The sequence below is a fragment of the Schistosoma haematobium genome, chromosome ZW, assembly GCF_000699445.3.
Source record: "Schistosoma haematobium chromosome ZW, whole genome shotgun sequence".
NCBI lineage: Eukaryota > Metazoa > Platyhelminthes > Trematoda > Strigeidida > Schistosomatidae > Schistosoma > Schistosoma haematobium.
In genome coordinates this window covers 21,420,282-21,447,932 of record NC_067195.1, presented here as the reverse complement: position 1 = coordinate 21,447,932, position 27,651 = coordinate 21,420,282, and the positions used below count along the sequence as shown (strand labels likewise).

At 32.1% G+C, this 27,651-nt stretch overlaps 1 protein-coding gene across 2 annotated transcripts; it reads left to right on the top strand.

Annotated features, from left to right (window-relative positions):
* Positions 1-27,343, top strand: MS3_00003019 (uncharacterized protein). Of its 2 annotated transcripts, XM_051210691.1 has the most exons (5): positions 1-1,180; positions 11,260-11,386; positions 18,424-18,603; positions 19,345-20,150; positions 26,375-27,343. In XM_051210691.1, exons 1-4 carry the CDS (start codon positions 200-202, stop codon positions 19,365-19,367), a joined length of 1,311 nt encoding a protein of 436 aa, XP_051070709.1. In that variant the 5' UTR covers positions 1-199; the 3' UTR covers positions 19,368-20,150; positions 26,375-27,343. The 2 variants fall into 2 exon arrangements, with proteins under 2 accessions (XP_051070709.1, XP_012798177.2); XM_012942723.2 differs by lacking the exon at positions 19,345-20,150.
* Positions 27,344-27,651: the final 308 nt, after the last annotated feature.

Below are 27,651 nucleotides of genomic sequence, written 5' to 3'. Positions count from 1 at the left end.
ATCGGATGTATGTAGGTGTGCATTAACATGTTGTAACAGCAGAGCAAGCAAATAAATAACATTGAGCACCGCATAAATTCTGTCATTTAATATAGTTCGACTGATGACCTCCAAAACGAAATAAATAAACCTATTTTCCACATATTAGTAAAAAGACATTTACGAAACAAGAGAAATTATAATCAGTATCTGGCAGAAAATGTTGAATGCTTTAGAAAATAATACATTACACAGTTATTCTTACAAAAATCCTAATCTTTACTACACAACAAATGACGTTGCAAATCTCTTCACAATGCTTATTGCACAACAACAGCCAAAACACATTAATAAAGAACTATCATTAAAAAGCCGATATCAATCGGTTTTCGTGGAAAATTCTTTGGTTTATAACTTCTTAAATAGAACAGAATCACCGCCAGCTATATCAACAGTAGCAACAACGACTACTCCTTCTACTAATCAATACAAATATCAAGAACTGTGGCCAATTTCCCCTAAACAGTCAAAATATCAACTTAAATTTGGAATCGATACAATACTTGGCAGTGTGGATACAAATGAACACTTATTGAAGAAATCCTCCGAAGTAACAAATGATTTGAAAAAGTTATTTGAAGTGAAAACAGATCAGTTATCAGTAAAAAGTACAACTTGTATAATGACAGCAAATGAAACAGAGTCTAATTGTGTAAATATATATTCTAATGAAGAGAAAAGTGTTTTAAATAAGGACGGATCTTTGACAAATGTGAATTTACCTTCATCTGAAATGATGAAAACATTGTCTATGACTTTTTTAACACATCAATCTCCGACCATCCTCTCCTCTTATGATCATCAACAACATAACTGTTCTTCACCAACTTCATCCATACAACCATCAATACCACTGCAATCTTCTTTGTTTCTTTCTTATGGTTCAATTCCTTTGGTCAATAAAATTAAAAAATCATCCGTTTCATCTGGTTCTTCATCATCTTCTTATTTATCACCAACAATACAAAAAGAACAAATATATTTCCATGACACCCCTGGTAAACTATGGTTAACTCCACAATTACACAACAATATGGTAAAATCTACAGAATCTTCAACTGTAAAAATACATAAAAATTCTGATTTGAAAGCATTAGATCATAGTTATTTATCGAATGATCAAAGTGGAAATTCTGTAAATGTGAGTTAATTTATTTGTCACAATATCTATTCGTTAGTATGATGATGTAAAATGATTATAACTAGGTCGGTATATTTTATACTTATCATTTAACTTGTAATTTGTGTCCTGTGAATGATTTTCAATTTTATCTGAATGTAGATATGGAATGAGGGGAAAGTTTGTCATGAATGTAAGCATGTATTTAGCTTTTAGTTTTTACTTTGGAACTACAGACTTCATGGAATGCATTCCGTCTCAATCAAAAGATATATATATTAATATCGAAAGGGGTTTTGTGGATATTGTAGTAATTTCAATAGTTGAGATCATGAGTCAACTGAAGCTAAACCATTATGGAAAACCTGGAAGCACTGAACGGCCGTTTGGTCCTAGTGTGGGACTACTCAGTAGTGCGCATCCGCGTTCTCTCCTCGCGAGATCCAAACCCAGAACCTATCAGTCTTGCGCTCGGGCGCTTAACAACTAAACCACTGAACTGGCATCCAATTTGCTGACTGTCATAACGTCTTTATTAATTGTCTGTTGAATAATAACTAGTGAAAGGACAAAATTCCTGTTTATGGTCAGAAGTTCAGGTTACTTAATACAACTTACAAAGACATTATTGCCAAGTTATTCCCCTGATAAATATACTTTCGTTATGATATCAATAACAGATTTAAAATGTTGAAATTCAGTTTTCTAATGATTACTGGAATAAATTAAAATCAATTAAGAATTTGAATGGACACAGTAGTGAATATTTTATTTATATTTGTGTTTAGTTTTAACCATGAATTGACATAATTTATCGAAACGAGAATGAAATAGGCGGCTGATTCATTTTAATTTGCGTACGAACGAGCACATTCCATTACATCGAGTTGAACGAAAACTTTTCAGTGTCGCGTCAATCTGTATCGAGTTTCCACACCAATGGAGACACTATTATGATTTAAATAGATGGTTTTTTAAGACTTGTTCGATTAAAGACAATGTTTGTCGAGGATTTCTCCATCTACTGGATAACCTTTAAAACTATTTTTTTCCTGCTTAAATTCTTTATGCTTTCTCATAAATTACTGAATGATGGTTAGGTCAATAAATAATTATTTGGTTAAACCTTTCAATTACTATTCTTTGGAACAGATTTCATGGCTATTCAACTGTTTCTTGTCATTCACTAGGGTAGTCTCCTATCACGGTAGTTGGTTTCATTAGTCCAGATGCATTCAGTCTTTATTTTCTTTTAATTTTTGAGTCCCAGTAATCTTCTATACATGCTTACTTTTGATCTGTTCTTTTAAAACCGTATTTTCCAGAGTTCAGTCTCCCTAACTACCACTAATTTGAGTCCTTTGGTATTTATCTTGCTAAGTTTATGCTGCTGTACTGATGTAGTGTGGCAGCTTGGCCTGACACACCAATTTAATAGGGTTTATTCAGCTTATGCCTGCTAATAGTTTTCAAAGATTACTTCAAGGCATACCTATACTCAATGAATGAACAAAAGAATTATTCAAATGCTCGGTACTGATAAGTCCGTCCTATAAATTTAATTCTTCGAAGAAAGATAAATGACTTTTGTAACTATCCTACATTTAGGAATTATTACAATAATCCTCCCAAAACAGAAAGCCCTTAAAATTAGCTGCTTTTCATTTGTTTCATTTCCGCTAAACCACTGACTCAAAATTTTATGATTTGAAATATGTAAAGTGATGTGAATCAAATGAATTGGATTTAGGGATTCGCCAAAAGAATTTCATGAAAGCATGCTTTCTAGCAGATAAATTTGGTACTGATCTAATACTAAGGATTAATAAATAAATTTTTAGGAATCTAAAACGTAAACTTTGGTCAGTCAGCATATGATAAACAGTTTTATGTTGGTTAATCCCCAGAGGTAATTAATTTCTATCAATTATACTGGAAATCAGAGATTACCATGACTTCATATAGTGACACAAAACATTTGATGTTAGATGATTTGAGGCAATCATGAGGAAGCTGTAAACCTAATTTTAGTTCTAATTAGAACTCATCACCATAGCGTATCTGTAATCATGAGCTATCCTTGGAAATGAATATATCCTTTAAATAATTCGATTTTCATTTGAGATTGGTTATCGGAGTCACCAGTTTTCATTTTGAAAATTTACTGATTTTAATCCAGTCAACTGTTTATTATATTTGAGTAAGACTTTTAACAAATACAATCGGTTTCTGTATTAATAAATAAAAAGAGAAGTTAAATTTGTATTCTATGCTAGTTTCTTAATTTTTACATTGTTTTTGGCCGCTGACTTTCTCATCAATCCATTTATGTTCTATTTATCGACAAAAAGTTACATAGTGGTACAGTGTGACATAAAAAAGTGCTTGAATGACACGTCTTAACAAGATTTCTGGTCGAAATTTTGGCAGAATTTATTATAATTATTATTAGCATTTCAACATTAGAATTGTAATGATGATGTATGTTGCTGCCGTTTTTATTCATGAAGGTGCAAACAATTTATTGTCTACATTATTTAACTAGAGAAAGAAAAAATAATAATAATTATGTCAAAACCGAGTGAACAAATGACTAATCTTAATATACGGTAGAAGAAATGAAATTATATAAATGCGTTGTAAACCTGAATCATTCCACTAAACAAAAAGAAATTTGTAATTTACAAGACAGTAAAATTATTCGGAATGACAAGGACGAGAATATAATGCTCCTTTTTGTATGGATTAGTTGATAATTGATCAGCGTATATTATTTAGACTACTATTAGTTATTATACTTGCAGATTTTTTGACCAAACATAAAAAGTGGTTAGTTAGTTTGTTGGCTAGTTAAGTAGGTAGTCTGTTATTTAAGTGGACATGTTTCACTAATGAACCATGGTGATGCACAGTATACTAATGTGACGTGTATTAACATGATAAATATTAGTGTACTTATATATTCATATTATTTTCAATAGAAGTTTGTTCTGATTTCTATACAGTTGGGAAGACTTATTGAAACGGTCATATTTATCTATTTATCATCATAGAAATAAAAGATCATTCTATTGTTTAGTGAATTTATTCAAAAGGCTTTCAATAAGATATGGTAAGAATGACATTTAAAGTACTGAATGGTTAAATATAAGATGATAATAGTGCTAATAGTAATAATAATAATAATAATGGATATATGAATAATTCATTAATGATTAGATTAATTAACTAAATAAAAGTCTTTTTTATTATTTCGGGTTAATTGGAACAATATAATATGTAAATAAGGTGGCGACAAGTTGAATCTACAGTCAATTAGAAAAAGGATGAGGGTTATTAACATCTAAAGGGAAAATAAAGGTTTTGATGAAAATACCTGATTGATTTTTATGTCTTTTAATATCTTTGGCCTACTTGTTATTTGTTTTTTAAACAGACAATTTTGATGATATTTGTCATTTGGTTAATCGAAAAATAAGAAGGTCAGTTTAATATGAGATACACTGATGAGAAAATAAATAATTCACCAAGGTGGTTTGAAGAATGTAATTTTTACCACAAATTAACATGAATTTGAGGAATCAATGGAAAGCAGATGATACATAGTTGTTAGTACTAATTTTGAAATACTCAGAAGTCTGCATTCATCATCCACACACTAGGTAAAATTTAGCAGCCTTAAGTTAAATTTAGGATATGAGTTGTAGAACAATACTAAGCAACACTAACTTTATTGACCTTTGCATAAATGCTTGAGTAGACGTAAATACCTATATATATATATATATATATATATATATATATATATATATATATATATATATATATATTAGATCTAGGGTTGTAGAAGCACGTTGATGAAGCGTTTCAACCAAGATTAAAATAGTCTTTCGTCACCCTCTTGTTTTCACACGCTCTCGATCTGATATCAGTTCATGGAATTGTGTGATCACAGTTAATAAAGCAGATAGACTTCAGTGGCAAAAACAAAATGATTACTTGTGAAATAGTCTTTTATTCCTTTTTTGAGTTCATTGTGAAGAGAAATATCAACAAACTTGTTTTCTCTCCAAGCCAATACTAACAAATTAAAATATGCTCATATTCAGGCATAGTTTCAGGAAATTCCTTTTTTTCTATATTTTGTATTTTAAGTAATTTGGACACGATTCAGTTAGCAATGATGAATCTTGTACTGAACTACTGAATTTTTTGGTACATAATAATTTCAAGCATTAAATCTTTATTCCATTTAGATTGGTCATTTATTTTTTAAAAGCTCGGTTTATCTTAATAATTCCTGTCGCAGAAAGATTACCGTTTTCGAATCAAATAACTACACCACGAAAATAAATTCTATTATTATAAAGGTAGGTCGATAAAAGATATGAAATATCGGAAAACCTTTTCTGGAAGTGAATGGTATGTATCACTGGAAGATCTCTTCATTCTAGTTGATCACTCCTCAAGATTACACATTAATTATTCTAAATAAGATAGAACCTGTAACCATTAAAACGAATAAGACAATGTTCATTTACTAAGTTTACATTTGATAGTCCACATTTTAAACTACAGTGGATCATTCAGATCTTAAGTTAGATGACAGCTACTGAAATTTTCCTTTAGAAAAAACCCAAAATCTAGAGCTTTTACTCATACTATACTTATTTTTCTACAGGTATAAGTGTACGTACATATATTCGATCATAAACTGTAGAAAAGTGTTTCAATTATTTAATCAAAGAAATCACTAGGTTAATTTATTATTATACAATTATGATATATTAGTATGGAATTGTTATATCACAAAAGTACAATAGCATCAGACTAGAATGAATTAGCATTGTTATCGCATGTCTTCAAAGTAAGCATGTGAAATATACGGTAGAAAATTAGGCTTAGTAGTTGTTACATGATCTATTAAAAATCTGATATAGATCAGATGATAGTTTCAATGGAACAGTTTTCTTCCGATTTATATATATATTAAGTACTTTTAATGTTTATTATATTTCCTTATTATAAAATTATTGTAAATTATAGTAAACTACCTATAAAATGCTGTGAAATTTCACAACAATCTTTTTTTCGTTTTTGAGAATTGTTACCTCCACTTCTTTAGCTTAGTTGCAAAACTTCTACAAGCTGAACAGAATTTTTCCATATTCTGCCAATGAAACTAGTTTCAGACATCCCATTAAGAAAACGAAACTCAAACTGAAACTTTCATTAAACTCATAGTACTCAGCACTTCATTTAAGTGGATCTATTTATAGAATGTAGGTTTGAACTCATCAGTGATAAATTGAGTTTAACATTGTGAGAAGTGAAACAGGAATTATTGATAGCAAACATCCATCTCTGGATTATGAATCGGTTGTCGAAGTGTATCGTGAACATAATGAGATGTCGAGATCTTATATCGTACCCGATAAGGCGTCAGGAATGAGCACTGTTAAAATTTTTCAAGCTTTTACAATATGATTACTCACCACCCTCTGTTTCTCAATGGCTTTCATTTAGGTGTTTGTTCTGAATAAAGGAAGACTGTCAATCAAATAATCTTCACACTACTATACCTTAAGATAAACCGAATACGTCAATCCCATAAGTGAAGAAACTCTTAAGAGAATCACAATAACCCTTTCAGCTAAGAATGTGAATTAGCATTACTATATTTATTGAAATATATAAAATTCAGTGATAATTCTGTCAAATATCCTAAATATTAGCGGTAATTAACTCATGTATATTTATAACCTAATTGAAGTACCTTGTAAAAAAATTGATAGAAATCAAATAATATTGGATTTTAAAAAAACTTTTAAACATTATTAAAAGCAGGTAAAACCCATAAATAGACGAAATCCGGAGGAGAAAGAGTATTTTAATGTAAAGTGGGGGACAGTATGGTATGAGGACAAACTTAAAATAACCGTGACGAATTTCCAGTCAGTCAGAAAACAGATTTCATAAATGAATAATTTACGAGAAAGTATATACCAATATTGGAAAGTGTAAATAACTGTCATACGATAATAAGTTTTTAACGGCTTTTACAGGTTACTTTGTAAATAAAAAAAGACATTCAAGAGGCGCTACCTGATTAGATTGTCTATAAAATGCAGTGGCACCAGGTTATGTTTTGTTTCAGGATTAAGGGTTTAGTATTTAGATTTAGGCGTTGTGTTGATATAAATTCACTTGGTATTGTTTACTTGAATCTTCGAACACCGGAGTAAACATCAACTCTGAGATGCGAGTATATCCACCTGACGAGTCCTAAATGGGAAGAATCTCCTGTCCTGGATTCCACCACTAGCCACCACCATCTCTGCTTATAATGCTTGTGATTTAAGGCAATATTGAGGCAATCCTAACAGGATGTACATATGCTAATATGAGACTGATCAATTGCAGTCCAAAACATCAATGGGAAGATTCAAATAGCCAATACAAAAATGTATCAGAACTTAGGATGTTCGCTAAACTATTTACCGTAAATTCAGGTAAAATAAGCTTACTGATGGAAGAACGGATTATTAAAAGCCTGTATTCATAAACCTAACGACAAAGATATGCAAATAAGAGGATTTCATCCTAACTACATATTTGCTGAAAACATTTTTGCAAGGTTAAAGCAAAAGTTGACAGAGAATTAGTACTATAATGATAAGAGGTTGAAGTTATTTAGTTACGTTGACATGAATGTGCACAAAAAAATTAATTCAGAACTTTATCAAGTATTTAATACTGAATTTATCATTTATGGTATCTTAAAGCAAGATAATCGTTGATTAAATCTTCTGGACAGCTAAAGTTGTTTTTTATTTTATAAAATAGAAACGTATCACTTCAAATAATAAGTAACAATTCAACGTTTGAATCATAATCACAGTTTACTACTATGGTTTCTAACAAAATAAGCCAGCTAATGTAACAGCAACTGAATTCATGACCATCAAATATCTCAGAAATTTTCAACGGCGATAAATATTATTTAGTTGACAGTACGCAGTATACTGAAAATGAGTATTTTTCAATCGTTTACATTGTGCACAAGTACTCAATCTGAATACAGGACAAAAGAAAAAAAGTGTTATGAAAAATTAAGCGAAAAGATATCGATCAAACTAGAATGTTTATAAATTGATCCAATGATGATATATGTACATAATACTGCAAAAATGTTTACTCTTATAATTAGCAAAGCACACTGTTTTTCTCATATCAGATTAGTTCTTTTCATTTCTAAAATGAAGACGATTAATGTATATAAGGCAAATAATTCAGAGAATAAAAACTATGAAATTTCTGCATAATGTTAATTTAGTAGTCAGACTTATAAATAACAGAGAAGATTCATCTTCTAAGATCGACCTTGCACAGAGTAAATGAACTTATTTAGTTATGGTGTGAAGGACGACAACAGAAAGGTGGAATTTCCTAAACTTCATCCATTTATTCATACAACTCATAATTTTAAGCGGTCTAAAAATTATTTCCATCATTACATAACATTGGTTACAGAAATGGTTGGTGAAAACTAGATTTGTCTTCACGTAATAACAATAATGATGATAGTTGAGATCATGAGTCAACTGAAGCTAGACCATCATGGAAAACCTGGAAGCACTGGACGGCCGTTTGGTCCAGTGTGGGACTCCTCAGTTGTGTGTATCCACGATCCCGCATCGTGCGATTCGAACCCAGAACCTACCAGTCTCGCGCGCAAGCGCTTAACAACTAGGCCACTGAGTCGGCATCCAACGGTGTTAATATCTAACTTCAACCAATCCACGAAATTGAGCGACACATCCATCATTGTCTTCAGTGGGCTAATATTTCACAACAGACCTAGTTGAACTCCACTGGTACCTGTCTCTCACTAGAACTCCAGGAAATACCTCTTGAAGTCAGTCACTAGTGAGCATATGGCGGGATCGTGGATGCACACTTCTAAGTAGTTCCACAATAAGTCGAAACAGCCTTTCAGTGCCTCCAGGTTTCTGATAATAATGATGATAATAAAAATCAAAATTTAAGGGTTCAAGTCACACTAAAATAATCACAACTTAAGATAATTATTAATGTTTAGATTAGAATATTCATACTGATATGTTAACTAAATAACATCTCTTTTCACTTCTGTTAATTGTAAGGCAAAATCATTTCCTGAATTCATAAGTATAATATCATATCTAATAAATTTACAAAAGGAATTGTTGAGTTCAGTTTCAGAACTTGTTGTGTAATCACTTAGGTTTAGTTAACAATTTTCTGATAGATACTAATAAAATACATATAAATAAATATACATACATTAATTCACAATAGTAAGTAATACCAATACCATTTTGTAAGAATAGAATATGAATTACAATAAGAAATAACAATAATTATAATAATCACTAGGGGAAACCTGTTTCAATTAAAACCTAATTAAAGTGTACAAGTAATTGTGATCTCTATTTCTCTTTTTATTATTTATCAATCAAGTGTAATTGTTAATTCATTATGTGAGTTTGATTAAGAATGTCAAAAAATGATGCCATTTAAAACTGGTGAACTCAAAAAGAAAAAAAAAATTAAAACCTATGCAAATTAAACTGGAAAAAAAAGGATTATTCTTTATAAATTATTATTCTGTAAAGAAATAATTTGGAACATTGAGAGTATCTTTAAAGAATGTACTTTAGATCTTCCGTTATATATTAACTGTTAGAAAATTTAATCCTATTTCAATTTATTACGCTAATAGATCACATAGTTCTGATAAACTTCCTTTTCTCACTGCTTATGTAAACGTATTTCAGTTATTGAAGTTACAAATATTTGTGTTATTCAATTAGTGGACAGTAATAAAATGAAATTGAAACACAACTATTAAACTGACTGACTTAACACTTCGATGAGTTCCGCTTGGCATAAGTTGGTTGTAGGCAATCGGTAGGTAACTATCTCAAGACACTGACTACTATAGAAATCTGCCTTGCAGAAAGCCAGAATACCTCACTAATAATAGTTCTAAACTAACACCTGATGAGACGGATTTAGATCTCAAGAATGGTATCAGTTCTCCCTTATATAAAATTCATTTCTCACTGTCTGGAAGACCACTTACTGCATTATTATATTAAGTTAATTTAAAACATACATAATCTATAAATCAGTCAGTCGAATACAGTGGTCTTGGGTGCTGTTAGAAGTATGAGCGCGGTTATCATTTCCCGGTTGCCCACGCAGTGGAAGGGTTCTTCTGGAGGTACCTGAAAAGAAAATTGGATTAGAGGTGGTCTTAGTGACCTGAGAACGTGACCGCAGTGCTGCTTGAGGTCGGTCACACACGACCATTTTGTGAGTAATTTTCACGTCAGCTCCGTACTTGTTGAGACCTTACCGCCGGAGACTGATATCCGTGGGACAAGGCGAGATGTGCATTTTTAGGGTCGACCTTTTCTAACTCCACTCCTTCTTGTGGGAAGGCATCATTGCTGCTATGCTGGTTGTCTAAAGGAAACACCTTAGTGCCGTCACACCTCTGTATAGTCAGCAGTACGAATTAACCCTCAGACCTTGGGTTTGTTGCTTTTAGTCTTACCGCTCTTCAGCAAACCTGTCTGGCATGGAATGACCTTGAGGAACGACTGCTCCAGCCTGCATAGCTTTATTGATTCATCAAGATAGGCAAGTTCGACCACCACGTCAAGGTAGCAACAACGGTCGGGAGTCTATAAATACCATTTGTTTTTTCTCGCCACAGTAGACTCATAAATAATGCTCCAGAATGCTCTATATACAATAATAAATTTGCTGATACACACAACATTTTTGAAGATTTTGCTTATTTTAACTGGTTTCTTACTTTTTTCGGATGGTTAAGAAATAAGAACCATAGAACACAAATGTATCTATTGTATTGGAATCCTTATATCCTTTTTATTATCATATCTTTTTTACATATAGAATAAAGTAACATTAGTAATTATCAAATTAAACTTTGGTAATGATACTTGAAATACATACAAGTTTATTAAAATTCCCATCATCACTGTGACTAGCACATCTTCAATTTTATTTGTTTTTTATTCTTCCAGACTTCATCGACAATTGATTTATTAAAATGTATTGGCCCTGTTGAATTTATCAATAATGGTGCTGGAATTAAAAATCCATTGGCATGTAGCACGAAATTTGAAAGGGAATGGCTAAATCGTCTTTATGGTAAGTGGCTGATTGTTGATTGCCGGTTTGCTTTGATACCTGAGGTACCTATTCTTCCTATTATTCAAAAATTTCAGCAAGTCTTTTGTGTTTTTTTAATTCATAAACCATGTTCATTAACTGTATGACCTATTCAGGCATGTATATTAAGAGTTTGAGATCTATCGCTGTACAAGGTAATATCCAATGCAGAGATATTACAGTGGCTGACAATATTCATTAAAGAGAATGAACGTTAATCATATGTTTATTCCTGATCTGCTAACTTCCAACCCCCGATCACTACTTGTCGAAGTAGACTATCTTCGATTCCTACTAAGTCTAAACGTATATCGTAGTTGTAGTGTAATCACAATTCAATAATCCTAGTTAAATGACTTACACAACAATTGTCTAGTATCACTATATAGTTGGAATATTTATATTCAGGATCTATCAAGCAATCAGAAAAAGTGTGGCGAAGGTGTAGCTACATTTGTAAATGTGAACTAGTATCAATCTAAGTTTATCTGTTTTAAGTTATCAAATTATTTTATCTACTGTGTAACCTAAAAATGCCGTCCATTTACTTGAACATGTACAACTATGCTCATGTTGCTAACATTTATGTGACTATGGACTGCACATCATCTTAACTATCCGTTCTCATTGATGACTTCACTGAACTTGCTGTTACTACCTTCATTGTTGTATCCTCAGTTGCACGTAGTGATTGCAACTTTCTTCCATCTCTAGGTTACCAAAATCTAATCGATTTCGCCACTTGATTTTCATTAGCGATATAGGAATAAACGTAAATTTTACAAGGGGCTCCATTACATGATTCTGATCATTGTATTATTTATGTCCTGCTTAAAGTATATGGCAGACTTGAAGAGAGTCCACTATTACATCAGACGAAGAAAGTTAAATATAAAAACTACTCAAAGAAAAATATCAAAGAACTGAAAAACATGTTTTAGACGACAAACTGGGATTTACTTAAAAATGACTCATCAGAAAACACCACTGATATTATTACTCTTTACCTTTGGTTCTGTTTTATTGTTCATTATCCCAGTGAAACAATTTTTGTAAGATTTGACCTACTTACATACTCGAAAATAAAAAGATGTAGGAGGGAAAGTGAAAAACCACATTAAATTTCGAAGGCTAAATGGTTTAATAAACGAAGAAATCAAGGTCTGAGTTCCGTGCAGTTTCAAAAACTCATTCTGCAAAACTCTTTAAATATATGGTGAGTATTTAAACAGATTACAGATGGGAAGTGGATTAGTGACGATATCCAGCTGATTGTTTGTAATTTAAATGAGTCTTTTATACTCTAATCCAGGCAAATGATTTTAATGGAACTCAAGCATCATCACAAACTCATGATGACATTTATTGTGTACCTATTGTGACTAGCTTTGATATGAAACTTCCGGAGTTCTAGGGAGAATCCGTGACTAGAGGAGTTCAATTACTTCGAGTGTGAGGAAGGTGTTGACCGAAGACAATGAAAGATGGACCCGAAATATCGCAGATCGATTAAAGTTAGACCTGTACGCGATTGAATGCCAGCTCGATGGTCTATAAGCTAGATGTTCCCGCACGAGAATGAGGGTCCTGGGTTCGATTTCTGGCTGTGGACTGGTGGGTATCCACTAGTGACGGGCATTGTACTGGGACGAAACAACCGACCACCGCTTCCAAGCTTTCAGTGGTTGCCTAACGCAACTCAGATTGTGACTTCAATCATTGTTACTACTATTATATTTTTAAGACTCCTTATGTTGGTAGTTTGATTTACAGAGCTTCAAGACAGTTATCCATCCTTCTAAAAAACTTGTTTGTAAGATGTATTTACTACATCAATAGATTTAAATTTTCCACTACTCATTTCTTTTACACTTATTACTGAGTTTTGTTACGACGTTTTTATGACTTTTACACTTTGATAGTAATTTACGGTACATATAGAAACCAAATAGTCTACATTTCTGACTTTAGCCCTAACTCATTAATTTAATCACTATATGTTGGCAGCAAAATATATCACTCTTATACTCATTCACGTATTAAGGCAACTGATGCTTATTATAATGAGCCTCAGACTAAAAGTGAACATTTTTCTTCTTATTTTATGATTCTTTAGAGGGCGATACTTTGTGAGAAAGGTTACTTTCAAACTATCCTATTTGTTGACTGACCTCATTTACGTTTCAGAATTAGTATACAAGTATTTTGTAGAAAATTAGATGTTTTCAAAAATGCGATGAAACAAACTTTGAACACAAATCTTGTCAAGCAAAGTTAATAGCTTAATAATAACATCTAAAATCATAGACTCTGATAAAAGAAGTCAATTAAGAAACCAAGCTTTGGCATAAGCCAATAATATCATTTTGCTAAAGCAAAATACAAATGAAGATTTTTTCGCCAGGCTATTACACCTCTTGAAGTTAAGTGTTTTCAAAATGTGAAAGGAAATCATTTAAAGTTACCGATTCACTTGAATTATCATTCAAAGATCTAATTATCTTTACAATGTTGTCTCATTAATCTCTGATCATTTTAGGAGAGGAAACAAATAATCAGCAAATCGATGCTGAAATAAATAAATAAATGCATTTTTTCGGTATTTCCATAGTTATCAGATATTCTATTCACCTGTACAACCGCATTAGCTTCATAGTCCCAGTTAAAATCTGGATATAGAAGCTGAAGTGTTAGTAAACATTGATTACTTTGCTGAATGATTCAGTGTTCTATAATTATCTACCATAGGGCCAAAAGTGTTGATTTATAGTTATCTCTACACTTTATTGAATGTATTTGGAAACAACAATAAGTGTTTAGAAGAAAATATGGATCCTTTTCTAATTTAGATCGATCACAATGTTTCATATTACTAAGTGACTGAATACATAAATGTAGACATTTGAGCTTCGAAGCAGTAAATAGCTAGCACCATCCTGCCTTTGCATCTTAAGGATCCTACGTTCAGCCTCGTGTACAGTAATAGCTTTACATCATTGATTGTTCTGCAATAAAAATCGTGTTTGTTGGTTCTCTAGTTTTAGATTCAAAATAACTATGACCTATATCGATACCGGTAAAAAGTCGTTTCTTGCTAAATAATATCATTGATTCATAAAAAAACTTTTGGTTTTTGTAGTGATTAGAAAAAATCTAATCCTTTTATTATTGGTTTACTAATACGAGATGATTGTTAATTATTTATGCTGTTGAATATACAAAATACTTTTAGCGAATATTCTAATTAATTCAAATCCTTTTGTTTTAAAAGAAACGTTGGAAGAAAACAAAGTTTCCATTATTTTCAAGTGATTCACCGATACTTTTGTGTAATAAAGAGTTTACTGAACATGATATAATCTTTTTCTCGAGGATAAGATATACTGACCTTAGTTTCGAAACTCAAACCTAAATCAAATGTGATTATACACTAAGTCAGAAGGGGTTTGTGGAGATTTTAGAAATTTCATAGATTGAAATCATGAGTCAGTTGAAGCTAGACCATCATGGAAAACCTGGAAGCACTGGACGGCCGTTTCGTCCTAGTATGGGAATTCTCAGCAGTGCGCATCCACGATCCCGCACCCCGCGGGGTTCGAACCTAGGACCTACTGGTTTCGGACGCGAGCACTTAGCCATTAGACCACTGAGCCGGTATCCAACGGTGTTAATGTCTAACTTCAACCAATCCGCGAAGTTGCGCCACCGTATACCATTGTCTTCAGTGAGCTGATATCTCACAACAGACCTGGTTGGACTCCACTGGTAACGGCTTCTCACTAGAACTCCAGGAGTATCTCTCGAAGTCAGTCACTAGTGAGCAGATGATTATTGTACGCTAAGTGTTTCTGTTTTAATTTATCAATTTACTCTGATGATTATCAAAAATCTGAATTGTGTCATTAGCTGGTTTGATGTTTCACAAGACATTAAAATGCTATATGTGTTTCAACTGAAAAAGGTATAAGCTTCCATTCATTAGCAATGAATTCTACATGGTGAAGAGCTATAGATGAGAGAATGTCATTTAGCGAATACAATGAAAGGAGGTTCTATTTTGAAATAACGACAATTTTTCAGACAATTTCTGGTTAGGTGGTAACAATGAATCATAGGCCTGACAAAATCGACTTTGCTGCTAGCCAGATACGTCTCATAAATATTTAAATTGTTAAATTTTGATCTGTGAATTTTGTTCAGATCTTCATGGGAATTTTTTGAAAGTTTCCTAATTCCTTCTTAAAAATATTCGTTTTGAATATTTCCCGATATTTTGAAGTATTTTTCTTAAAATAGTTAAAATTTAAGTAGTTTTGACAGTTATGTTTCTTACTAATCAACATTAAACTGTATATTCATAAAGCACACATCATGACAAATCATTGATTAAAATGTCAAACAGCTAATTTGATCCAGCTCATATTATTTTAGATATGTTACAGAACAGTATTTATACAAAAAAGAGTTATCCTTTACCCATTTACCAGTAAGCCAAGAAATAACATAAATATCCTGGGATTTATATTCAGTGTTCATTTGAACAAAAATGTAAAAAATAACATTCAGATAGGTGATAAATGATTAGCAGAAACAATCAATATAAGTGTTCTGGAATCTTATACAATTGTCAAATTTATTTTGTATATTCAACTTTGTAAAATTTACGGTGCTAGAAAGCTTTAAATTAAAAAAAAATAATTGGTTAATAAAGTTCACTTTGAATAGTTATCTTCTTGTATATCATTTCATATTATTGGCTTATTCGTATTGACTTTGTGTTAGCTCTGTTTTAAAATAATTCGCCTCCTAATAAATTTGATGTATTCCCATAATATCCACTTTCAAAAACCTATTCTGATGAATTACTTGGTGTATTATTAGTCAAACTTTCATTTGTTTTCACCACAGACAAATTAATTAATTAAAATTATTTTCTGTTTACAATAAATAGACTGATAAGTTCTGGATTCGAATCCCACGGGGGCGGGATCGTGGATGAGCACTGCTGAGAAGTCCCATAATAGGACGAAACAGCTGTCCAGTGCTTCCAGGTTTTCCATGATGGTCTAGCTTCAACTGACTCATGATCTCAACCATTAAATAAATAAAAACTCAATTTTTTATATAAGTACATTTACTAAAAGAATATATTTACATGATGGAATAAAATAGTTTTTATTGACTAACTCACATAACAAAAATAATGTTACATGTTTAATAATAATATTTATTAATTGCGGTCAACTAGAAAAACTGGAGATTCATTTTATGGTTAACAAAGCTAATGAAAGCGGGTTGGGTTTTAAATTTCATGATGGATTGACATTCACAGTTTCAATTCTGTTCAGGAGAAAGTTAATATGCTAATACTATTGGTAACATGCTGACATAAAATAATTAATTCAATTTCTATTAACGTTAAATTACATCTAATAAAATGTCTACTGGAACGGTATGCTCTGTATTTTATACCAGCTACAAAGATTATCATTAATATGATTATCGTTTGGGCCATAACTGATCTGTAAGTAGGTTTTGAACAGACAATTATTAATACTAATTGTTACCTTTCCAAATCTTTAATTAGAGCAGCAAAAGTTCAGATAAACAGCCACAAGTACTTTTGATCATTCTGATTCATAATTCACGTGATCATACACTCAAGGTTAAAGACAGCAATAATAACAGAGTTTATATATTTCAAAAGGAACGTAAATTAGATATATTATGATGAACCAAATATTATTTTTGACAAAAAGTGAATATAGTAATCATTAATAATTCAAGAAGGCATGGAGTTAGGATAAAAATGGTAATATCAAATACTAACTATCTGACAAATACTCATTCAAGTTAAACAAACTAAATTCACCATGAAATCCTTACCGAAGTTACATAATTTCCTATGTTTACCTCCTCTAAACTAAACTACTATAAAAACGGACACATTTTTACACTTAGTATAGCTTTTCAAGATAAAAAGTAGTTTTGACGTGTATAATGATAAATTACTGAATAAAAATTGAGTATTTTCTCATTCACTATGTTGTTGGTTAATTGTAATCAAGAAACTAATTCGTCGTATAGCATTTCAAAAATATGTCGCTAAGATAAAGTTTTGAAGTAAGAATCTGATTTGGAGATTGCTTTTGGCAGTATCTCTGTGATTAATCTGATCAAGTTAGGCAATTACTTTCATCCAAAGTTCATTGAAGTGTAATTTAAAAAGCTTAATATTTCAACAATTTTAAGATCATTGATAGTAGCTGGTTTTTAAAAGTTTGTTGACTACCTAATAGTTAAGTACATACCAGTGAAAATATAATTGTTTCCTACATAATGATAAATTAATAATGTAAATGTAATTCATTTAACGGTGTACAAGTATTTCTGAAGACAATTAGTGACAAAATAACTTTGATCCTATATTATAATCTAATTATGTCTAGTACTGTTTTGATCGACCGAGCATTTTCATATCAAACCAACAATGACTAACGTTATATGCCTTCTAAGGTGTAAAAGAAATAGTTCAAAACAAGTTTAATCTCTTTTGGTCTCATATATCAATATAGTGGGATATTAACAGCAAGCATTAAGTATTCTTTAATTTTAAAAAAATGCATGTTCCATGAGAGGGAAAATTTGTAATAAATGCTCCAATTTCTAAGGGTAGACATTAGTAGACACGAATGTCCCATTGACGTCAGTTTGGATTCATGCCAACACATTAGTGTTGGATGTAAAGTACTTATCTGTATTACCGTTGTCTATTTTAAGTCGTATTTTTAGAATCATCAGTTAAGCTTGAATAACGAGGATTTATAAAATGATGGTCTACAACTGTTAAAAATTGTGTTTTTCAAGTAATCGACAATAGGGTATAATGATTAACTATAAAGTCAAAACTATCATATTTATGCTCTTATTTGTAGAACGAACGTTATTATAGTTACCTTCTTTAAGTAAATCAATACTTCTTTTCTTTCGTTTTTATTTTTCCTTGTTTTCCTTAGCTTCTCAAGTAGGTCCAAATGAATATGTTTGCAAAGCATGTGGTAAACGTTTCCAATTATTGCGTCTTTTAACACGACATATTAAATGTCATAGTCAGTTACATAGGTATTTATGCAAGTTTTGTTTCAAAGGATTCAATGATACATTTGACTTGAAACGTCATACCAGAACACATACAGGTATGTTTAATAATTTAAAATTTAAAATAATTTGTTATATATATATATATATATATAAAGTTTTTCACTTACCAACACAGGTAAAGACCAGTGACCATCTACGTCAAAATATGAAGGATTGTATAGTGATGATATGTATTTTTCTTACATATCAAGAAACCGTCTGATAAGTGATTCAGTGACTAGGTCTAGAAAAAAAAATCATAAGTACAAGTAAAAGTATAATGTGTTCTACATATAATCGAAGATAGTTACTTATGGACTTCAATGGACATCTAAGAATCCGATTGTTATTAAATCGTTAGAAAATTTGGGGAAAAAATAATATCGCAACTTTGAGTTTAAGCTATAATATCGAAACAGTTCTTTCGATCATCATACCTATACCTAACTCTCGTTTCTGAATGGTTTGAATTTAATTTTGTTCATATATGTGCATAAAACCGCTTAACACAAGTAAGACAATTCAGCATGATTATTTTCAATTATTCCTGGTTTATGAAGAAAAATATTAAAAAGCTTATATGGGATAAGCAGTTCAAATATCACCTAGGTAGGTTGAGATGGAATTGTCTAGTAGAATGGCTTTCATAATCTGGAATCATAATTCATATTCCAGGTTGTGACAGGACTCATACTGTTGATCGCAAAATTGTGTTGATTTATCATACTTTTATCTTTAGACGAAATGTCTCAATAGTACAATATGTTGGATGCCTTTTTTCTTGTATTTCCATTCAGAGTCAAGTTTACGTCGTACTTGATGATCCTATGTTATTATTCAATGGAGCAGTTATACAAACATTTGGAGCATTCAGGAGGTAATTTTGATTTGGGACTGATGCCAACTATAGAAGCAATAAAAAACCATGGAGCCACCATACAACAACTGCATTCCACTATGAGATCTCACACCAATGCAAACCCACTAAGCGAAAATCACCCTCTAAATAGACCTAGATTTCCACGACACCACCTAGATTAATAATGACCATGTGACAACTGGTGACTAGTTTCAAGGTGAATTTTCAGAACTTTTAGTTTGAATCCGTGATATTTGAAGTCATCGAATTCAGAATTGAGAAGAATACAATCTGATGTAACTCGTAATAAACGTGCTTCATGTTGAAGTGGTTAGACGTGTAAACAGTAGATCATTAGATTACAGCTGAATTGTACCCTGCTTGGTGGGCGACCCAAACATTCTAGACACGATTATGAGTGGGTTTGTGAGTATCCATTCGTAAGCAGTTTCACATTACGAAAAAACAGCTGTCCAATCCTCTTTGGTTTTCAATGATTTCTTAGTTGGAGTTATTTCCTGATGAAAACTACTCTCAAAACCATAGCTTATACACCAATGAAAACATATACTTTGTGTACTTTTTTCAAATTATCTTAGACACTATATACCTAACAACTCAATTTATCGCCCAAAGTAAATCAACTTACTTAGTCAACGGAAAAAAACCCTACAAATCTAAATATTATTTTTGTGTGTAACGTAGACTTTTTACCATGGTCAATAATGCTTGATAATGATAAGTGTATGTGAGTGTACATTTAAATCACCACTCTCTTTTTTCGATGATTTAAATAGATAAAATTATTTTTAGCAGTCTGACACACACATTCACATCCATTTTACGTGTAAGAAGGAACTGTAGATTTGTTTTTCTTAGCATAGATCTTACTATTGGTCAACACATTTTGTATTTTTGTTTGTTTGAGTAAATACGAACAAACAGTATGCGCAATTTGTGTTACGGTAGTGAAACTCTGTTTAAAAGTACACGACCTTGAAGTTAGCCAAATTTAAATGAAATGTTATGCTGTCCTATCAAATATAATTTGGCCATTAATTTACCTTCGTAAAAACCATACTATCTCATGTTGATAGTTTTTCATGATTACTCACAATCAACTAAGCAGATTTTTTCGGCATATTTGTAAACTGACAGATGGTCAATGGATTTGGACTAAATCATTCACTCATGTCAAATGGTTCATTCTGAACAGAAGTACAATGATTATATTTATTACAGATTTACTACTATTCAAGGCTAAAATAGTATCATAGTCATAGCATCACGTGCAAATTATCTTAATCAAGATTATATAAAATGTATATTTGCTAGTTCATCTATACAAAAACATATACCTCCCCAGTTTATACATTTGAAATGTTTGAAGTTACACTTTACCTAGTTTGCTAAATATTTTTCCAGAAAATAAGATGGAATAATTTAGGCATATGTGTTTAAAAAAAACCCAGAAAAAGTATAATGAATCCTATGAATAAGTTTTCCCTATTAATTTAAAGTCATTAAAATTTCATTTGGACAATTGTAAAGATTCAATTGATTTGAAGATAGTTTTCAATAGGAACAAGAATGATTTACAAAGCTTTTGGAAATCAGGGAACATTGAACATAGGACACACAGTTCTTGTAATGAAAATATGTCTGATCAGACTGTAAATAATAAAACAATAATTTAGAATTACAAACTTCGTTTAAATCATAATGAATCTAAATTAATACCACTGGTGATAAATTACTGATGATTCATAATAATGAAAATGGTCTGTTATCGTATTCTTAAGCATCTGAGAAAATAAGAACATTAGTTTTAATAAGTCAGATATATAAGATTGAGGAATAGCTAATTCTGAAATAATGGAAAGAATTTGCAGATTACATAAATACTTATGTTAGTTTTACATTCTTTGAAGCAAGTAGTTTAGTTGAAAAGCTTTTGATTATCTTTATAGACGACTTCACTACCATTTTACAGCATATGTTAAGTAGTACTAATCTAGTACCCTAGTTATAAAACCAATGGTGCACATGAGCGCCTGGATCCTACAGGAGCAAGTAGAGAATAAATATATTTCGATCACTGGCTACCATGGGACTGCATCCCCTGATGTTAATTCATTACCTTGTGAATTGGACCCTTTGATTTCGAGTTCCGAGAGCGGTTCCCTAAGAAAATTATCTCTTCCGGTTTGGGTGTCCGGGAATTAACCTAGCCTACACAGAAACATAATGATAATTTCTAGTGAAAAGAAATTGTCCTCATTCCACTTAGTTATTCACACAGTCGATGTCCACATTTATTTTGTTACATTCGTTTTTACTTAATGCTGCGTCACTTACCTATTCCTCTTTATTCCTATTTCAGTTTTATTTTTCAACTCACTTAGTAGCTCATTTATAGTAAAAGTCCCGCTTTGTCTAAGACGATCTCAGGACCCTAGCACCAGCTCCCGAGGCAGTCATCACTGATCTTCCACCTGACATCTATCCTCTACAACACCGCGATCAGCTACCACTACCGTTGTTCTATTTAAGAAATCCACTTCTTTCTGAGTACCTATCTGAACTCTGACCATGGTTTGGTTACACCTAAACTTATTTCAGGTGTTCGTACTCGAGAAAAGTCTCGTCATAAACCGAGTGGTGTAAGAACATTAGTTTTAGTTTCATTTACAACCGAATGTAAAACCAAGTTGGGCTCAACGCTAGCAGTCAGTCCACTGGAATGAGGAGGTGAACGTTGGTTGAGTAAGATAGACTTCATGAATTCGCATGGAGTTTCGTGAGACTTTCCGCTTATAAAAACTGAATTTCTCCAGGCTCCTTATGAATCCTTGTGAAATGTTAATCTACTCCTGCTAATGGTGAGTTTGATAATAAACGTAGATTCTCACATGAAGGAAATTTCGCAGAGTTTGAGTAAGTACTGATACACCTGGTGGTTGAAGTGAGCTATCGAGTCGAGGACATAAGCTTCGTCTGGCAATTTCCAGAGGTTATTTCACCTCATCCGATTCACTGGCGGCAGGAGGCCTGGTGTGAGTGAAACAAATCTGTGAAGCTCATAGAAACCCAATTAGTGGCATTCAGAGTGTCCTGGATGATGAACAGAGCTTTTTGAGGAACAGTTCAGCTTGTCAGTTACCCCTGTAAATTAGATCAGACTGTGGTTACTTTATTGTCTAGTGTCGGTTGAATCTAAAGAAACTTCAATTTTTGAAGTTCCCAAAAACTACCGGTGATAAGGACTTAACCTTAGGTCTTTTTGAGGATAGGGCGAACTTCTGGTCAAGGAACCAGGTGTGTCGTTTGGAAGTAGAGTTCGTCTCAATAGCTTGAAATGAGCCAGTCATCGTTGCCATTTTTAGAAAGGGTCTTCGTAATCGATGCGGCAATTATTGGCGGATCAATCTACTTCCGATTTCATCCAAACTAGTGCCCTTCGTCGTACTTCGTAGATTGCTCTAAATACATGAAAAACTGACTGTTAAGGAAAAGGTCTATTTTCAGGCATACCATCACTTTCCCCGCTAAAACCTATAGCACTCCCATACTTATTGTAGACTAAACATTGTTGTGTTTCTTGATATCAGGGTCGCCTTCAATCCGTCGGACAGTAGTGTATACTGGGATTTTTTGTTGAGAAAGAGTGTGTATGCGAAGTTTATTAACATCGTAAAGGCTCTTTATCGAGACATCTCAACCACCATGAAGGAAAATACCCATGTCTCTTGGTTTTTCGATTCCAAAAATAAAGCTAGGTACGGTGGCTCAGTCTCATCATTCCTTTTCAACTTTTCCATCGATGACATTCTGGAAACAGCTCTGATAAAAGTGCGGTAATGTAAATCTGTTTGACGAAGAAAAACTTCTCGATCTTCAGTATGTGAATGATATTGTTTTACTGTGCGATAATAAGCAAGTTGTGTGAGTCACACTTTATAAGAAGGATATAATTGAACATTTTAAATATAAAGTACTTCTACAAGACCGGCAAAACCTTTTCCCAACACCCACCCTTTATAGTAAGCCATTAAAATTGATTGAAAAGTTCTTGTATTCGGGTGACTGCGTGAGTGATGATGGTGGTACAACTGATGTGATCAGTCTGCGTATGGTGAGATCTAGAGCCGCCTATACCTATCTGCTCCATCTTTGAGGCCTTTATGACGTTAGTCTGGCTTTAAAAAGCCTGGTTAGCAACGCGTCAGGATGAGCTGTTTTGTCCTATGCCTGAGAAACCTGGCCTCTCCGAGTTACGGATGTTAAGTAACTCTCTGTGTTTGATATTCGTTGTCTCCAAAGGATTGTTGATATTCAATGGTAACACCACGTTAGTAGTTCAAAGGTTCAAGAATGTATATTCGGGCACAGTGACAATGATTCATTGGTGTCACTGTCTTGAAACATTGACTGCTGTGGTTTGGACATGTACTATCAACATCACCCCAGTGAATTTCACGTAATACATTATTCGTCGACGATGGGACAGGATGGAACAAACGGCGAGGTTGTCAATTTATGAGATTGTGCAGTGGCATGAAAGAAAGCTTTGTAAGACTGGAATCTGTCAAGCTTTTGTGACTCTTTATTTGGGGGGTCCCAGAGATGGTACAATTCAGTGACTTGATGCACTCTCAGGTATCTCAGAATAGAAATCATATGGCTATCCGGCTGTAATTTTCTTTTGTATTAGTCATAAATATGGGAGGAAATTCTTTAGCTGAAAGAATCCTGAATTGTCTCGTTTGTTTTGCCAACGGAACTATCTTTCTTATCACATATTTTTTCTGTTAATTACTTTGCAAATTAATCTAGTATTATCATTTTTATTGTTACTACCTTCTCTTGAAACGTACTCTCTTTTTCTCACAGTAGTATCCATACTTCATGTGTCTCATTCTATTTCTTAGTAACTTGTTGTACCAGATTTTGTGTGCTTAAATACATAAGTTAATGGATAAACGGAAACTATCTTCACTACACGGAATTTAATATCTACTTGTAGGCCAGTTTTTCTTACCATAATACTGCCACTGATCTGATCAATTTCAACACCTAAATTGTAGCAGCTTCAATGTATAATGCAGTTAAAACTGAAATTTTATTTTCACATTCTTTCTAATAACAAAGATTACATTCATTTAATAATATTACTATTCGTTTACAAACATGAGTCCTATCCTTAATATTCTGTATTTAAAATTATACTGGTTAAGATTTCTGAGCGTTTTATCTAACTCACTTATAAATGTCGATGATTATTTATTCTAAACTACACAAAACAAATTCACTCTTCATAGACGTATACCACACAACTGGCCATTAGGTGTGGTCAGTGATATATTTTGATTCATTTCATGTAGAAAACAAATGGATGATAAACAATTTGTTGATAGATAACTGGTATATGATAAAATAGATTTGAAACTTTCAGATTCATCTTTAAAATTTGATAACAAGCTTTTACTTCAAACTTTGATGTAATTACAATATTCTATCCTAGTAAAAACCCATAACTTTGACGATAATAACAGTTACACTTCGATGCTAAGCGACAATACCCCATACCACTGATTAATTTAAGCTGAAAATTAGTAGAGTTTAGTGTTACAAGAAATAAATTATTCACCAGGTTCAATGATGTTTTTCATACAGACCTCTATATAAACAATATTATAATGGTTTCCTAAAAATCTTTTTGGAGTTAGAAATATTTAGCCTGAAAAATAACTGTCACATTCGAGCGATCAACTGCACTAATCTAGTAAGCTTCAGTTAAGTTTATGTAATAACCTACTTATTTACTTATGCCTATTACCCCTAATGGAGGAGCATAGGTCGCTCACCAGCATTTTCTATCCAACTCTGTCCTGGGCAATCCTTTCCAGTTGCTATTCATCCTTTCCATGTCTGGTTCCGATACCCGACGCAGTGTGTTCTTCGGCCTTCCTCTTTTTCGTTCCCCTACAGGATTCCAATTTAGGGCTTGCCTCGTGATGCGGTTTGATGATTTCCTCAATGTTTGTTCTACGCATTTCCAGCGTGTTTTCCTAATTTCCTCCTCAGCTGGAAGCCGCTTTGTTCTCTCCCACAGTGGGCTGTTGCTGATGGTATCCGGTCAGTGGACATTCAGTATCTTACGTAGACAATTGTTTATAAATACTTGTACCCTTTTGGTGATGGTTGTGGGCACATGTAACAAAGGTGTTGGATAATATTCACGCAAATATCGTTTCGATAACTCAGTAATGTTAGGTATATATTAGAAAAGTTAATGTATTTCATAGTATAAAGTACATTTAAGATTAATATTGTATTCATGAAAAACTGTTCAAGTTGAACATAGTCTTTATAGTGTACGGAAACCAGTGATTTGTTTAAATTAGTTAGTACTGAATACAACCGAAAGTTTTGGTTTAGATGTTGGGGCTCGGATAAAAAGCTTTATCCAGTGCTTTTTGAGTGTGAAGAATTCCTCATCTGATATCAGTTCGTTGTATAAAATCTTCACAAGAATATTTGTAACAAACTAGAATTAATTCGTCTGTAATGAATTTCACCGCCAGAAATGTATCTATAACTTCAAATATAGTCTTTCTTATTCTACAATAGTAAGTTTGAGTATTATTATGTAACTTTCATAGGAGGTCATTTAATTACGATATTTAGATGTCTGGTAAACTGTTTACTCAATGGTACTGTCAATATGTAACACGGCGCTTTTGCAAAAGCTTTGTAGACTAGTGAACCGTTTTGTAATTTTATGGTTCATAAAAATCATTTGCTTAGAGTAGGATCGCTTATTTGTTGTTATTTTTCGTGTGGTTTTATAAAATACTCTGATTTGACCATTGAAAGGAGCAGATTGACTTATACAGTATCCATACATTACCTTCAGTAGTATGATTGACTTTCTCTTGTTTTCATTTATAAATCTTTCACTTTAGGTGTGCGACCTTATAGATGTTCAGATTGTTCAAAAGCATTTACCCAACGATGCTCCTTAGAAGCACATGGTCGTAAAGTTCATGGTCGTCCATTACAATATGCATTCAAAGAACGTAGAGATAAGCTATATGTATGTGAAGAATGCGGTTTCAGTACAACAGATGCTGAAAATCTACGTCAACATACACAAACAGTACATGTAACTATAAAATCATCAATTGGTGATATGTTAACAACCAATACATCTTCAAGCCTACTTCAATTATTTCCAAATTAATTATTAAATAAAAATAAATACTTAATTTCATCAATTGAATAAATTAACGCACACAAAAAGAGAGTTATATATTTTTAAATAAGTTCAAAATCAATTACGTTATACATACAAATAAAATGAAGTTTTCTGAATAGTCACCAAAACAATTCAATGCAAACATCCCTTTACTTGTTATCAATGATGTGACCTAGAGATTACATGAATCTAGTGAATAACTTAAATAAACTTAATTACAGACATAAAAGTGTAATAGATATACAAAAGATCATATTATCTAAGACGGATAGTTTATATAATCTTTTCCTCGAATCATTTACTACATTTATAAAGAAGTAATAATAATGAAAATATGTTCATTTCCATATTTTATCGTATTCTTTTGTTTAAATTTTTTGTTTTTCTCATTACTAATGAACAGGTATTTTTCATTTTCTTTTTTGTATACTTCATTTGATGAAATTATTCACGATACACTCAAACGGTTAATTATTATTATTTATATTATTTCTCTGTTTTTAATGATCCAAAGGGATTAAACCAAGCTGAAATGTTTTTCATTCCAAAAAACCAGATAAATAAGTAAATAAACACCTTTATGGATTTCTTATATCCTCTTTTTATTTTGTCATTTAATTGTTAAAATCGATTATGGCATATCTTACCTTCTAACACCTATGTTATATTCAACACTTGTGTTGAATAAGTTTTCACTCATTGATTAGAGAAATTTATGAAGCTTATAGTGTAGCGTTTAGTGAAAATTATGATATTATGGAGATACTAACCACAGTTAGAATTCAATAATGTTATGCTTAACTAATTCTTCAATGTTAGTATGAGTCAGTTACATTATTCACATTACCGAATACTACAACTGAGAGTAAAAAACGATTTCTAAACAACGATCTGATCAGTAAAAATTCATAACCATTGATAACTTTTTGTTTCTTCGTATTGTTCTAATCCTCAAACGTTCATAGTTTAAATTATCTTAGCATA

Bases quoted from the DNA above. Each gene is read 5' to 3' on its own strand.
- MS3_00003019 (XM_012942723.2), top strand. From the start codon at position 200: ATGTTGAATGCTTTAGAAAATAATACATTACACAGTTATTCTTACAAA. The intron at 1,181-11,259 runs GTGAGTTAATTT...TTATTCTTCCAG, and splicing joins AAAGTGGAAATTCTGTAAAT to ACTTCATCGACAATTGATTT. The intron at 11,387-18,423 runs GTAAGTGGCTGA...TGTTTTCCTTAG, and splicing joins ATGGCTAAATCGTCTTTATG to CTTCTCAAGTAGGTCCAAAT.